The sequence below is a fragment of the Podarcis muralis genome, chromosome 5, assembly GCF_964188315.1.
Source record: "Podarcis muralis chromosome 5, rPodMur119.hap1.1, whole genome shotgun sequence".
Classification (NCBI taxonomy): Eukaryota; Metazoa; Chordata; class Lepidosauria; order Squamata; family Lacertidae; genus Podarcis; species Podarcis muralis.
The window spans coordinates 39908627-39924337 of NC_135659.1; the positions used below are offsets into that span (position 1 = coordinate 39908627).

General features: G+C 38.8%; 1 protein-coding gene across 20 annotated transcripts in view; it reads right to left on the reverse strand.

Moving 5' to 3' along the window:
* SGIP1 (SH3GL interacting endocytic adaptor 1) overlaps positions 1-15711 on the reverse strand; it is a 137472-nt gene that overhangs the window by 39911 nt on the left and 81850 nt on the right. For 13 of the 20 annotated variants that reach the window (XM_077928616.1, XM_077928612.1, XM_077928615.1 and 10 more), the window contains 8 exons: positions 13352-13376; positions 12603-12654; positions 12100-12185; positions 10888-10980; positions 9787-9861; positions 6826-7281; positions 2422-2546; positions 886-1012 (listed from right to left, as the gene is read on the reverse strand). In XM_077928616.1, the coding sequence (XP_077784742.1) occupies positions 886-1012; positions 2422-2546; positions 6826-7281; positions 9787-9861; positions 10888-10980; positions 12100-12185; positions 12603-12654; positions 13352-13376 (1039 nt within the window). The remainder of the gene's footprint in view (positions 1-885; positions 1013-2421; positions 2547-6825; positions 7282-9786; positions 9862-10887; positions 10981-12099; positions 12186-12602; positions 12655-13351; positions 13377-15711) is intronic. The other 7 variants (XM_077928624.1, XM_028733169.2, XM_077928626.1 and 4 more) reach the window with 1 other exon arrangement.

Below are 15711 nucleotides of genomic sequence, written 5' to 3' on the forward strand. Positions count from 1 at the left end.
TTTTCAAATTTCTAAGAAACTGGATTTGAAAAAGTTTAGAACTTTTTGAAATTTTTCATGTGTACCGTTTCTGCAATCCAAGAAGCAAACACAATTGGTTTGTAACATTACTTTTTAATAATATCTGGTTGTAGAGTATACTTTCTGCTCCTGCTATCCTTTCCTATTTCTCCATACTAAGATTAACTTTGTGTTAAACTTTATTCATTTTTATTGCATTTATCTAGTTTTGCTACAGCTAACTAATCTAACAATGATTTATATGATTGCCAAATTGCGAGACTATTCGTCCTGCTTTGCAGCCACAGGAGTGACACAGTACTGTAAAACATTTTGTATCTATAGTGGTCAGAATTCAAAGGGAAGCATGACTGTTCGACATCTCCACTGGCTTCTAAGAGACTTCCAGGAAATGCTGCATTGAATCCTAAACTACTGTTAGAGTTTCCCTCCTCCAATTCAAAAAGCAGTTTGGTTTGTAGGCAGAATAACTTTCAGCATAGAAAACCTGCCAGAAGAGCTCCATTCTTTCCACTTTCCTGATCTCCCCTTGGAAAGTCTCCTATGCCCAATGAAAACTGCATCTTGATCTTAGCGGAATTTAGGAAATTATTGGGGGAAGGCACAGTTTAGGGAATAAAGGGAGCCTATGCATCCCTTCAGGTCCCTGCTATTTTATACACAAATATACATTGCAGTTGCAGCAGTCTACAGTTAATCAAGAGTGCAATTCTCATTTACATTAAAAAGTGCTTTAACATAACATGACCATGACAACGAAAACAAAGGAAAATATAAACCAAATAAAGGGTTTCAGAAAGTAAAATATTCAAGCCATTCCACTCATGGAAACTATTCTTCAAACAAAGAAAAGCTTTTCGTTACCAATTGTTGGAGTAGTAGCTGCACTCAAGGAATTGGTGGACGATATGGAAGAGGTGCTTTCAGCACGTGCTAAAGGTGCTATTGGAGGAGGGCTGGATGAGTGAACCGGAGGGCTAAAAGGTCTGGACTGTAGACAAACACAAACAAGATTAAAGATACACACAGTGCATTTCTGAACATGAACTCAAGCAAGAATATTTATAACTGCACACACTATCTTCTAAGGCCCCTGGAACACCCAGAATTAATCCATTCACACGGAGTGGATTTACAGATCTATTGATTTCTCAGCTCCCGATTATTGATTACTAGCCCAATTGTGTAGCCAAAAGTTTTACTGAGTTCTCTAATGCACGCGATCTATACCGTATTTTTCACTCTATAAGACGCACCAGACCACAAGACGCACCTAGTTTTTGGAGGAGGAAAACAAGAAAAAAAATATTCTGAATCTCAGAAGCCAGAACAGCAAGAGGGATCGCTGCGCAGTGAAAGCAGCAATCCCTCTTGCTGTTCTGGCTTCTGGGATAGCTGTGCAGCCTGCATTCGCTCCATAAGACGCACACACATTTCCCCTTACTTTTTAGGAGGAAAAAAGTGAGTCTTATAGAGCAAAAAATACAGTATTTGTAGCGCAGATGAGAAATATGCTGCAGAATGTAACGTTTGGGGGATGCAACTGAAACTGCAAACTATGGTGCACAAAAAACAGTTCACAGGTGCAAAATTAAGCAATGGTCCAAAATAAAATCACTGGGTTGTTTCACTATTGGAATCCACAATGATGGATTACTTTTCATGAAGAGTTTTTCCAAACATTACACTTTTTCTTATATAGCAAGGATGGCTACATAGGAGCAGATATGAAAAGAGCATGTGGATAGTCAATGATGGTAATGGTAAATGAGTTTCTTTCACTTTGTGAATGTGTACTTGGAATCCATGGTTGGCTGTGACTTCCCAAGATTGTGTTTATACATAGTGGAAAGTATATGCACATCTATCACATGACAGGAACAAATATGTACACTTTTTCTGACAAAGAAGTGCTTTTCATGTCAGAATAGTAAAAACTGAAGCATCCCTTTGGTGTGCTTGTGTATGTACAAGTCCAAGTGTTTCAGAAAATGTGAAAAGATACATGTCATCACTAGTGTCAGACAATTTCAATTTAACTGGGGCATCGCAGCTTTCTTGACCTTTCTTGACCTTTTAGAGATGTTCTTGCTAAAGCAAATGCATATTCCTACACAGGTGTAATAATTCTGACTTGTTTCTGGAATGACCAACAAAACCGACAAAACTAGCCTGCAATTTCAAATGCGGACTTTCCATAACAATCTGCCTATTTACCGTCATCAACAGAGATTCTTCTCTGTATGGTTTAAAATAATGGAGGAAATCAGACACTAGGTTAGGGACACGGCAGAAGTCATTTGTTTATTAAGAATTCTTCATGTCTATTTGTCTGTACCACGGTGAGCTGAAGATATGTTGTCTCAATTTAATTAGTAATTTTGAAGAAGCTAAACCTACCACATCAACTCCAGGCTTCCCGGGAGGTAATTTTGGACGAGATGGGGGTCTAGGTGGAGGAGGCGGGGGAGTAGGGCTGCTGCAGGATGCCAACGGGGTTGCAGGTCGAGCAGGAGATGATGAACCTGAAATAAATGCACACTATAAATATGGTGTTGAGCTGTCCTTACTGCAATTCTTACCCACCTTTATCAAAAACCCCAACACAGAGCAGACCATCAAGCAAACAGTTGCCCAAACAGTTTTTGACTTAGGCTGGCAGCTATTGCATAACAAGACAATTCATATGTGTAGATGGGAATTCGATAAGATCAGAAAGTTGCTAAGTCAAAATAAAAACAGAAAAGCTTATTTTCCTGCTATAATGCCAATGGAAGTTTCACATGCTCTTGGCAATGGCAATATTGTGACTACAGTTAACACACTGCTCCTACATAAACTTCTTTAACTTAAATGAGGAAGCAGCACTTGGAGAAGTGAACCCACTTTAGATGAAAAAGTGATGTCTAAAAATACCAAAATAGTGAAGTTTTTTGGGGGTATTCCTGAAACTTACCCATTCCTTATTATGCTCTTGCAATAAAAGCATAATGTGTTCTTGTTATGCAAACGTAAGTGGTGCTGCAACAGAACGCAATGATGTAACAATGGAATACCCATTTATTCTTAGGGAACAATGGTGTACAAAGAGACAAGCCTTGCACAATTATTTTCATGTGATTGTAACTGTAAGATGCTAGCAAATAAGAGAATAGCTAAGAACACTAGAATGGTGAAAAGACTGATGTTACAACGACTTGGAATAAAATGCAGATATTTAAGAAATTGAAAAATAATCTCTCTTCCAAAGTGTATAATGGGTTTTTCATATCATCATTGATGACTATTGAACAAAAAAGGAGGTTAAACTACAAAAGGGAAGATTATTTAAATGGCAGTTTAATAGTTATTGATACGTATCAAAACACAGTCCAGCAATTCCATAGCAACTTATATAATTTACTATGCCAAAATAGGATAAATGTTTTCTAAACTTAAGAGTAGGAGATAACAATAGAAAATGACTGAATAAGAGCCCAGGTTACCTTCAGTGGCATCTAAGCTACAACAGTGCTGCTCCTTTGCACCTACTTGGAAACATCAAAAGTCTGCTGTCACAGGAGGAATTCCTGCTGTGTCTTCTTCCCATTCTAGCATTATTCTTCCTGGAAGTTGGAATAATAGTAGCATGGGAAGGACTCACAGCACGGACTCCTTGTACATACTGTGAACATATGACAGATGTTATTGAGTGACACAGGAAGGAGCTATGCTGCAGTGGCTCTCATGCTGCTAAAGGTAGCAAACCTACTCCCCGTTAACACCCCTTCTTTATTGGGCCATTCTGGTGTGTGACATTTTGTACATGTCCCTCCTTCCTCCCAAGGTTAAAATGGCAGGTATTTGTGAACTGTAAAAGGCAAAGCCGTATTCCAAATAGAAAAAGGAAGGGGACTATATTCCACATTCAACAGACCACCAATTCCTAAGTCAGTCAGTCCTTTAAAAGTGAAACAAGATATTTTACATCCAAGTTGTGTATGGGTTGGTTTTATCATATCAGCATTACAGTGTTGATCGTAAGCACTGACTGCATTACATGCTTCATGCAGTCAATGGAACACGCACACAAAACACACAGCTATCAGAAGATGATTGATGGAGCTTTAAAAATATAAGGCTAGATGATTATGTAATGATGCTGCATTTGCTAAGCATGCCCAAAACGCTTCCTTGCTTAAGGTAAATTCTTGGAAAAGCCTTGGTCGTTTAAAATATTTTGTATTTATTGGTGCGTGTAAAACTCCATAGTGCCAAGTACCAAGTTCTGTGCACTCAAACCACTATTTCCCTTCCTCATTAAAACAACATAAAACCCCAATTATGCAAAACATGCACTACACATATATTAATCCCAGATTACTGAAAAACAAATTATGGCAGCATGTGTGATCCAGGTCTCATAGAGCTACCAGATTTGTGTCCGATGAAACTTCAGTGAAACAGATGGAAGTTTTGTAAGAACCCATCTGTCACCTCAGTGATCAACTAAAAGAGGACCTCTTACTACAGGAACAACATTAGAGTTTTACATCTAGATGTTAAAAAATGAAACCTTTACAACACCTTGTAACAAAATCAGCAGATATCTATATCTATATCTATCTATCTATCTATCTATCTATCTATCTATCTATCTATCTATCATCTATCTATCTTCTCAGATAGAAATCACTATAGTTAAAACAAGTATGATTTCATTATCTTGCTGCAATTGCAGCTATGCTAAAAGTAATCTTCTTCCATTTCAGCATCAGACCTAGGTAGGTTTCAATGTTTCTACATCCATGGCATTTCATAGCAAGAATAAATTCAATTAAAATTCATTTAGTTTGCTAATCTTGAATCTCTTAGCCATGGAAAAGACTCTGTTTTGAAACTAAAGTCTAATCAAGTAGTATTTTTGGTGATAATTAAAACCTTTCTTATGAGTTATTAAGCGAATCTGATCAGCTTCCTGTTGGAGCTCTGCTAAAGAGTTAAGAAAACAAGTTGCATAAATCTTCATACTTGCCCAGTATTGGGTCTCATTATTCTTAGCGGGCCTTGCATCTGCCTAAAATATGCAGAATATTAAAGACAGCTGTCCACACTTGGAAATAATCTTCCATATACAGACCAGCTCTAGTGAGAGGACAGACAGAGAAAGCTCTCCCACTTTCAGCAACTTGTTTGAGTGCCTATCTTAAGAAGTATATGCACCCACTGAAACTCCTCCAAACCAGAACTACATCATGTAGGTTTTTAAGTTAGGTAGGGAATGAGCCCTGGGAAAGAAATGGTGTATTTATGCATGCTGCCTAGATCATTCTAGGTATCCTTTTCTCCTTAAGTGGATTTATGAAAAGTTCTCTGCCTAAGGACTACCAAATTACCTCTGCTGCCCCCAGTGGCTCTCAGAGAGCTGCATGCACAGTAGACAATGCAAAGACTCTCTTTCACACTTGCATATCTTGCAACCCAAGATGTCATGAAACAATTACTGCTGCATTTTTTCCTGCTAATTCATCACCCACACTCACATTTAAAGCTGAGTTACTTATTATGCAAGTCTATTCATATCTCCCCAGAAGTAAATCATCTCAAGTACAATGGCATTTACTTTCAGGTAAATTTGTATAGAGGGCTGCAGCCCTAAGGTGTGTGGGAGGATGTGCAGCATGTTTGCTAGATAGTCACAGACAGGGGATTCCATGATGTCATATCCTCTAAACCTTTGTGGTAGGAAGGGGAAAAATAGAACCCTTAACCTCTACTTCTTCCTGTCACTATGAAATCTTTTTTCCTACCTGCAATGGGGGAAGACATAACGCCCATAACAAACTATAGTTCCCAGGATTCTTTGGAGGAATCCATGTGCCTTGAATCTGCATTAATTGTATTGTGTGGATACAACCTTTACAAAACACTGAATTTGCTGTTGAGATGCTTTAACATTTCTTTGATGGAAAATTCCAGATTAACTTCATGGTTTTTAATCTGTAGCGAAGAACAGGAGAAGAGACTGGTGGATCAGGCCTAAGGCCCATCTAGTCCAATCCTAAACCCAGGACCTGAGTGCATCAGCACTCTTCTGACTTGTGTTCCTAAACAACTAGTTTTCAGATGCATCCTGCCTCCAACAGTGGAGGCCGAATATAGATATCATGGCCAATAGCTGTAGATAGCTCCATGAATTGGCAGAATAAATGTTTGCTAGGCAAGCACGAGATCTTTCCTAGTTGTGGTACAGTATTTCCATCATATTGTTCATAGATTGCACCCAGCTCTAAATTGGAAGGGTAAGAAGAAAGCCTATTAAAAGCTTCACTGGTTTTCTGAGGAAGGTCAAGAAGATTCTGAAGTTCCTTAGCAAAAGGAGTATCTTTGATCATCACTTCCTCTTGGAGAAAAACGAGGAGCTGCCCTTTCCTTGACGGGCAGAAGCTAAGCATGGTTGTACAATGGGAGAAGACAGAGTTTTAACTAGTAGCTTTGTAGCTTAGGAAGTTTTATAAATTCACCTTAAGCTCTTAAGGCAATAGCTTTTCCAACTATGTCTGGTATTAAAGACATAACGCTCTCCTGTAAACACCAGACATTCAGCAATGGCAGGGAAAGAACACACAGTATCAAGGGTTCAAGGTTAAATTGGACCACGAGAGCACAGAATAAAAAGAAAATAAAGAAGCCACGGGGCACAGTACAATCAAACAATGACTGATGCTTAAAAGCCAACCAACTAAGAGTAGCTAAAAAGGTTTTGTGTTCACACGGCAGCATTCATGGCCACATTGAAGCACACTCAAAGCTGTTTAGACATACCACTGGTGCTTCCTGTGCCACCGCCAGAGCTGGGTCCGGGTGATGACACCACTGTTCTGTAGGTAGGCGGTGGAGGGGGAGGTGGCGTTGCTCTCTGTCCCACCCCAAAATCTTTAGGAGATGCTGCTGGTGCTAAGTTATCATCTTTAACGTGGGTCTGCTCAGAAACTTTCTTCTGAACCTCTTCTAAATTGAGTGGAGATGGAACACTGCGAGAGGTTTCAGCCTCTGGAGGCTCATCTGGGGTTTCTGATGCCACAGGTGGGGACACCACCTTCTCCCGTGAAGTCACCTCTGGAGTTACGTTTTCCGGGGACTGATCAGAAAAACTGATCCACTTATCCTCCGCGTCAGCAGCAACAGACTTGGGGGATAATACTGGGCCAAAAATGGTATCCAAGTCATTGATTGATGGTAGTTTGTCACTTTTGACCTCTGTTGCTGTCTGGTCATTTCCTGTGGTCAAAGTAGTTGATTTTAAACTTTAACATCAACTTGTACAGCAGCTAAGTTGTACTAATGTTCTACGTAAGTATGGGGCTTTTAAAATCAGCTACATTCTAGCACAGACATTTTCATAACGCATTTTAAGGTGCTACTAGGAACATAATTCATGTGCACAAATATCTACATAAGAGGGTGTGATATATAAATACACAAACACACACACACAAATATTAAGGTGCGTTCCATGTTGACCTGCATGTAAATATGCTGTCTACTACGTATCTCGTTCATACCAATATACCCAAATGGAGCTATTGCTATCTAGGAAAACTGCTTGCTAGGGAAAAGCCAACAGAGTGCCTTTGTTAGTAACAAAATGGTAAAGCACATAATTTGAAATTCAAGCATGATGACGTGCATGTAGATAAGTATATTTGTGCTGTGCAGTATACACTGTGGGATTATTTTAGCATGACCAATGAGAATATCAAAGGGCTGATGATCAACGGGCTCTATTCTTGAGTTGAACAATCATTATTATCTGTAATTTCTGGGCAAATGGAGTGCCTTCTTAATGGAAAGGAAACCGATTTGGCATTTTCCCCTCTCCTCCATGGCTGGAAGGCAATTTGTAGACCAAAAAAAAAAAAAAAAAGCTATATGAAGGATATATAAAGAGTGTATTATAAGCTCTGTTGCATTTTGGAGCATCTGAAAATTACCACTCTTGTTCTAAAAGCACTAGGTATGATCTCGAAACTTCCACTTCTCTTCTATGCTTAAAGTACGCATTCTGTCCTGTGATTAGGTGCTCACTGGATCCTATTAAAAAAAAGTTAAGTGAACTAAAGGCCCACTGAAGTCAGCAGGCATTTCAGAATGATTTTTTTCACAGTTTTGCCATTCTAACCCCATACTATGCACACATAATGAGAATGCTTGTGTGAACATAGAGATGCATTTTCCCCATAGAATACCCATTCTTTCCATTGTCCTAGAACCACTGAATGAGCAGGTTGTCATGTCTATGCATATGACTGTCCAGTCATCTCTTTGGTCCACAAATGCTGCATGCTGCTTTGATTCTGCAAAACTGTATGTTGAACCTTTATCTGTAAATTCAATCTAAAAGGAGTATGGGAAAATTACATTTCATGTCATATTGTCATGTAGAAAACTTTATTTTACCAATTAATGTAAGGTTTGTGGGAAGGGGGGGGAAATCCTATTTTCTTTTTGGCTCTGTTCGTGATTCACATAAAATGCACAGTAAGTTAACATGGGGAATAAATGATCACACATGGATGTGCATTTCATTTGCGTTATATTCACCCAGCATAGATACAGGGTTGGAAGTTGGGAATTGCAGAGGACACAATTTGTAATTCAAAAGTTATTGACAGTTGAAGAGAAATACCCTTAAAACATCAAGTCTGCAAGTATTGTTGTACATTTATGTTGCATAGTATGCTAATCTTTTTAGAAGCCATCTTTGTGTTTTCTCATTTAAGCAAAGCAATTCATGCTCAAATTTACAAGTCGGTTCATACAGCTAATGATGTTCACTTGCAACATGAATTATATGCTGGTAAGCTCCTTATTTCTTGTCTCTGAGTAACACAATCACTTGGATCCTGAGGATCCTTTCAAGAGTTCACATTCAGAGAACAGGGTTTTCCACCTCTCACTTCCCTCTGCAGTCTCCTGTGTCCCAAAAATATAATCCTGGAGAATGGAGGAGGTATGAGAACCTCGTGGGCTGCTGATGGAGGGGGAGGTGAGATAAACCATTCCTGCCCTTGCACGACTTGGAACCTAAGTTGTTTATCTGTTCGTGCAAAGGTAGGAGTGGATTTATCTCACCTTGCACGAACAGAGAAACAACTTAGGACCCAAGTCATGAAGAAACATGGCTTCAAGAAACATTCCTATATCATTTTAACTACATTAACTCATAGTTCTGTATGAAGACCATACTGCCAAGATATAACCTTTATTATTCTGAATTACATCTAGGCCTAAGTGTGTTAAGATTCATGACAGGCTCACTAAAGTTCCTCCAACTTTTCTTTTTACCCAAACCAGGTATAACACAAATTATTAGTTTGCTGACAGAGTTATTGTCAAATTGTTCATACAAAATGTTACTACTATAGCTATACTTCAGTGGGAAACATGTTCAATATCTGAATACAATACAGACATCAGAAATCATTTTAAAATCTCAAGGGGTTTAGAAAAAAAGATTATGCACTACTTAGGCTTGTACTTCTTTTTTTGCTGAAGAAAGAAAATCTGCCATGGTATCTGAAGGCAGATGAAAATATTAAATGCCTAGATATCATATATGCATAAAATGCATCTAATTAGATGGTCGTTATTAAGAAATGATTACAAGGTTTCATATTCTGTTCACATTACAAATTATAATTTGCACTGAATAGAAACACAGTTACTTTGCAGTAAAGCAGAGATCTTACACATCTAAAAGTCATTTATGCTAAACATACTTACCTACTCCAACTGTTAAAGGAGAACCAGTGCGGGGAGGTGTAGCTGGAATATTCTTAGGTGGAAGAGGTGGAGGTGCTGTGAGCCAAATGGAAGAATTTTAAGTTAAGAATAGACAACATTCGTCAAATTAATAAATATAAACTCACAGTCGTATCTAGAGATTCAACCAAAGGATGGCTGAGATCCAAAGTCTGTTCCGCAAGTGGAAGCCACTTCTGCTTGGGCAAGTCCCCTAATTTTTGCCAATTCCCTTCTCTAGCTGCAGCCACCACATTTCATTCCATGCTGTCCAGGAGGGTCCCTGAACCATCAGAAGCAGCCCTCTGGTCTGACTGCAATGGAAGGACAAAGACCCCTTGTGTGAGTGGAATTCTGTTTGCGTTTCTCTGTATCCGCTACAGTCACAGGGTTGGGAAGCACAGTTGTGTTGGGGAGGTAAAGTCAAGTAAACTTCACACGACTGTGTGTAAGGGTGCATGTGTACTTCCCCACCCCCAGGTTCTACCTATTGCTGCAGGTGGCTTTTGAGAGCAAAAAGGGTTTCTCATCCCTGCAGAAGAAGATAGGTAAAAATAAATAAATCCCTCTTCTCCCCCCATCACCATTATGATATGGCAGCACCAGGTCTAAGCACCAGGAATCACCTGCCTTTTGTTGTGGTTGATATTTTATGAGATGACAAATTTTTTGTTTCCAGTCTCCAGAGTGAACTATATGTTTTAAAATAAACGTTGTTAACTTTTATTCTGCTTTTCCACATCCACAAATCCAATTTTTGGTTCTTATTAGGAGCTTGTGTATTTATGGCATGCGGCACCGGTTGCTAGGTGACTTGTCTTTTGGATAGGAAGGAGTCAGGTTTAGCTTTGCAAATTGAGATCACAGAGGCTTTTCTCCCCAGGGACTCCGAATCGTCTCTTTGCCTTTTCTGAAAGCTGCGTTTCCAATGCATAATTCAACTAATATCTCTTTGCTTCCATGACAGTATAATGAGCAATAACCCTCAACATTGCCACTTCCATCTCACGTTTCAGTGTTTTGTAGTGAAAAACAAAATGAAAAACCCCAACAATTTTTCAAATAGGAGATGCCTCAACTTACTTCCAGATGGAAAAGGTCGTGATGAATTCGGTGATTCTACACTTGGACTTGCTGGCTGCACAGAACCCCAGACCTCAGAGTGATCTATGGGAGCTGAAGTCACAGACATATAACATGATGCATACAAATCTAGAAGTAACACGAGAACTTAATTCCAAACAGAGCTTCTCTTTAGCAGCATCAGTTGAATCAAACACTGAACTGTAGGAGCTACTTGATAGATTATGGCAGGAGGAAAATGAGAAGAGAATGTAACGAGAATATGATTTTTTTGGAAATAAATTGTTAATAACCATTTTTCAAAACCCACAAATGAATTTCAGTGCTGGGAAATGCATATACCACCAAATCAGTGAATACCATTCTGAGCGTCTTTCTGCCCTGGATGCACGCACGCACGCACGCACGCGCAGAGAGAGAGAGAGAGAGAGAGAGAGAGAGAGAGAGAGAGAGAGATACAGAGATCAATGGCCTCCTGGTGCCTCTAGCCAATGAGGAAGTTAACTGCTTTTCTGGTATCAGGATTTCTCCCAATAAAAGCAACATGGTTGGAGCTGTCATATGCAAAACACAAAAGCTTTACAGTGACACCTAAATTACCACAAGCATTCCCCTAATTCCGTGCTGAGTTAGAATCAACACAAGAGATTTTCATTCAGATTCATGAGTGAGGAAAGGAAGTATTCGGCCACATTCTCACCTCGGATGGCCTGATCCCATGTTTTTTCTGGGTCACATATAATAGGAATCAGCAACCCAGCTTGCTCTTGACTAAGGCCAGGATTGGGAAAGGCTAGGAAGCACTGGTGGAAAGTAACAAGTGGACTGTAAGGGGTGTTAGCTGAACCCTACACTTAGACTTGGGACAAGATCCCCTTAGCACCAACTACCCCACAGGGCAGAAAAGCAAACACTGGACAAATATTAGTTGCTTCTTGTCTAGGAATTAACATCATGTGGTTGCCTAGAAATTGCTAAACACTTCTTTCTCCTTTTTAACTTATGGCAGATTTCACCAAGTGCACACATACATACTCACAGACTCATTTGCGTTCAACAACAGTTTATATTTATTTATGTGATTCACTGAGTTTGTAGCCCACCCCTCTTCAGAGAACCCGGGCATATGAAATAAAGATGTAAAACGAATTAAACAAAACGTCATGTCAGACATATAAAGGTACATTGATAAAGTTAACTGGCAACACCTACCTTCTAACTTCTCTTCTTCAAATGCAGACTCCAGAGGTGGACCAAATAGTGGCGCTAGTACTGCAGGATCTTCCGGGGCTTTTTTGCTGCAGCACAACACAGATGCTGAATGATAATTACGCGAAAGGATCTTTTATTCAGCAGAGGTGACAGGCAGAGTTGATTTTGATTTTTTTTTTTACAGTAGGGGTGGGGAACCATTTTCAGTTCAAGGCAGCGTTTCCTCAAAGGAAAGCAGTTGAGGGCCGCATTGCAGCGGTGGGCAGGGCCAGAGGCAAAAAGTGGGTGGAGCAATTGATGTGACTTATCTTTGTTCAGTAGGCTACATTCCATGCAGAGGGAAAAAGGGACTGCCTTTTCCTATAATGAGGTGTGCACAGACTTGACAGATAGGACTTGGTAAGCCAGAACAAGAGCACGTACATCATTTGGGTACAAGGATTCCACACCATCCATGACTTGAATGAGGTTTTTTTTAAATGTAGTTTAACATTTATACTAACCTTAGAAGCTCTGGAGTAGGTGTTGAACGCCTGGGCCTTGCTATCTCTTCACCTGGCACATAAGACACCATTTTAAGGTAATTTTCTCATAGTGTCTTCTAGAAAACTTGTTCACATAACTATTTGATAATGTCAGCACCATCACGGCGTTCCTTCTGCTAGTCCATTTCTCACTAGTTTTAGTACTTATATAGTACTAGCTTAACTATGTTGTCCCTCTCCAGAATAATTTGAACCAGTTTTCATAATTCATGTCAACGTGACCCTGCATGCCCTTCCAGCTTCAAATTGCTCCCCTCACATTACCCATGGTGGGTGTCTCTTAACAGAACATAACTTGCTAAAAATATTATTCATTTGCTACCTTAAAAACATATAATGCATTTGTTGTGAGATAATAAACTGACTCCATGACTTGCCATTAACCTATTTTAATGAGGCCAAATTTTATGGAAAAGCTTTAGAAAATCCCATTTCAGCCATACCCTTCACTATTCCAGATTACGAACATCTTGTAATTTTAGGCCCTGTTGAACTGGTTTGTGCATTCAGCCAATTGCAAATACTCCATTTTGAGGACTATCCCATTAACAATATATAGACTTTAGTCTCTTAAAAATTAGTTGTTGCAATGATTCTAGAGTTTGAAAATTAAGATGTAAAATTATGTAATCTTGATGATTCTAAATATATCCAACTTCCTGAGATATATTGTGTCCCAACAAAATTCAATAAATAGATATACTTACTAGATAAATTCCTTTTAATTGAACCCTACAATTAAAAGCAAAAACTACAGTTTAGGACTATAGGATTATACTTTTAGACATGTACAATAAATGGCAGCTTGCCTTAGTTGAAAAGAAAGAAAACAGAATTAGGCATTAACACTGCTAAAATAAAATATACATTAACTTGGATTCACATTCTTCGTTTTGTACGTTTGTACCCCAGTGCAGATTCATTCACACACATATACCAGATATAGGCAAATAGAATATTTGATTAGCTGTTACAAATGCACTGCCTGAGAATTTCAGGTGTTTGAATCAAGACAAACAAACAAAAAGTGATCATACATTTTGGAATTGCAACGATGTGCCAAACAAATCCAGAGAGCTTGACAAGTAATTTATTTACTGTTAATGCACTCATACTTAAGTCTCACACACTTGATCACTGGCTTTGGACTGAAATCAAACATGTTTCCAAGCAGGCTTTAATATTCCAGAAGATATAAAGAAACAATTGGTGGGGACAGGGGGAAGGAGATAAAACTTCAGAAAGTAGGAGGCAGGTGGGAAACAATGTCTGAATATGCAAAAGGTATCAGAACAGCTGACAACAGTATTTGCCATAGCAACAGGGAAGATATGGCAAATTTAATGTCAGTCAGTCACTAATCCTCATATCTCTGCCACCATCATCCATCCTTCACTCGCACAATGTTTCTGCAAAATGCATGTATTGTCAAAGAAAACAGTTTTTCAAGGCAAATTCTTGCAAAAACTTTTCCTTTCAAATCACGCTTTGTAATAATATCTCCACTAAGAATACTTCTATGCTACAGGAAGAGACAGTAACACCAAAGTTCAAGGAAGTGAGTTATTAAGGACAACAAAATTATTGTTAGCACTGTAGGCAGAAGTCTGGTGAGAGAGAATTGGATCCTAGCCAAACATGTCACTAGCTGATTCTTGCCAAGATTTCCATTCTGTAGTCAGTCCTCAGAAACATATTCTAATGGATATGCTAGGCATATTATCGGCCTATGAGATATCTGATGTTAACATGTGCCAATTAAACAAATAATGTTCCATCAAATTCTCTCTTTTGAAGCCAATAGTAAGCTGTAAGACCAAGCTATTTTTTTGCACATTTTTGTTAAATAGGTGTCATATCACATCAATAGAATACATTGCAGGACGTATATGGATGTATTCGTATTCTGGAATAGCAAGTGTGAAAAAAATCTGGTCAGAACCTCAAAAACAAAAGAAAAAGAAAATCAACCAGGGAAGTTCATCTTGGCAATAGTTCAATTCAGTTAGCATGGTTGCTTCCTTGTTCTATGCGGAAATTGGTTTGAAAATTTTCTGAACAATCATGAGAGTTGGCAGACTGCTTTATTCAAAATGAAGTAATCCAAAAATTATCCATTACTCCAAGAAGGACAGTTTCTGTGTAGGACAGTTTCAAGAGTGGCACTACTCTTTAAAGACATTAAAGAATTCCTAAGCAATATTTGATTTATTTAATAAAATTTAGAAATTGCTTGACTGTTTTTTTTAAAAAAAAGATAAACAATAAAATCAAGAAAATTCACAACCCTACTTTAAAATATACACAAGTTTAAATACTAAAACAGATTAAAATTACCTCAGCTTTCTAAGTATCTAGGAGTAGGTTTGTCTAAACAGGAATGTTTTTAGCAGGCACTGAAAAGAGTACAGTGAAGGCACTTGCTTGATCGCAATAGGCAGGGAGTTCCAAAGAGGAGGTGCTGCCACACAAAACAATGGATTTTTTTTTACAAATGTGGAACAGGTATTACGTGGAATCTGTAGCAGTGCCAGTATGGTTCCATTCAGTATTTCTATAACAGAAAAAGGCTGCTACAGATAGCCACACACCCCTGAAAGAACAGTAATTTTCACCCAATTACTTTTAAGTTAGATCAATTTGCTGTACTTGCAGTTCACAAAACTAATTTAAATTAAACCCAGATGACAAACACTCCCAGTCGTTCCTGCTACTGATTTAATGCGAAAAGTCGTCTTACCGGGCTGCGCCTCTGTTATCAGCAAAAAAGAAGAGAGAAAGGTACCTAGTCAGAGAGTGACAGATCAATAATAAAAAAAGGACTTTGGATGTTGAGATCTTCCTCTAGCTTCACACATTAAGAAAACAATTTCCCCAGATTCCCCCTGTCTCATGAAGACCCCGACCCTATCTGATGTCCTTTTAATGAGTAAGCTATATACTGTAGATGTCTGCAGAAATTTTGGAAACAAATGGTTAACTTTGAGGCTCCTTGAGGCCTATTGCAGCAATACCAAAGGGGCTGCCCCGCTTAGATACTCTGATAGGATGGAACCTAGAATGGCAG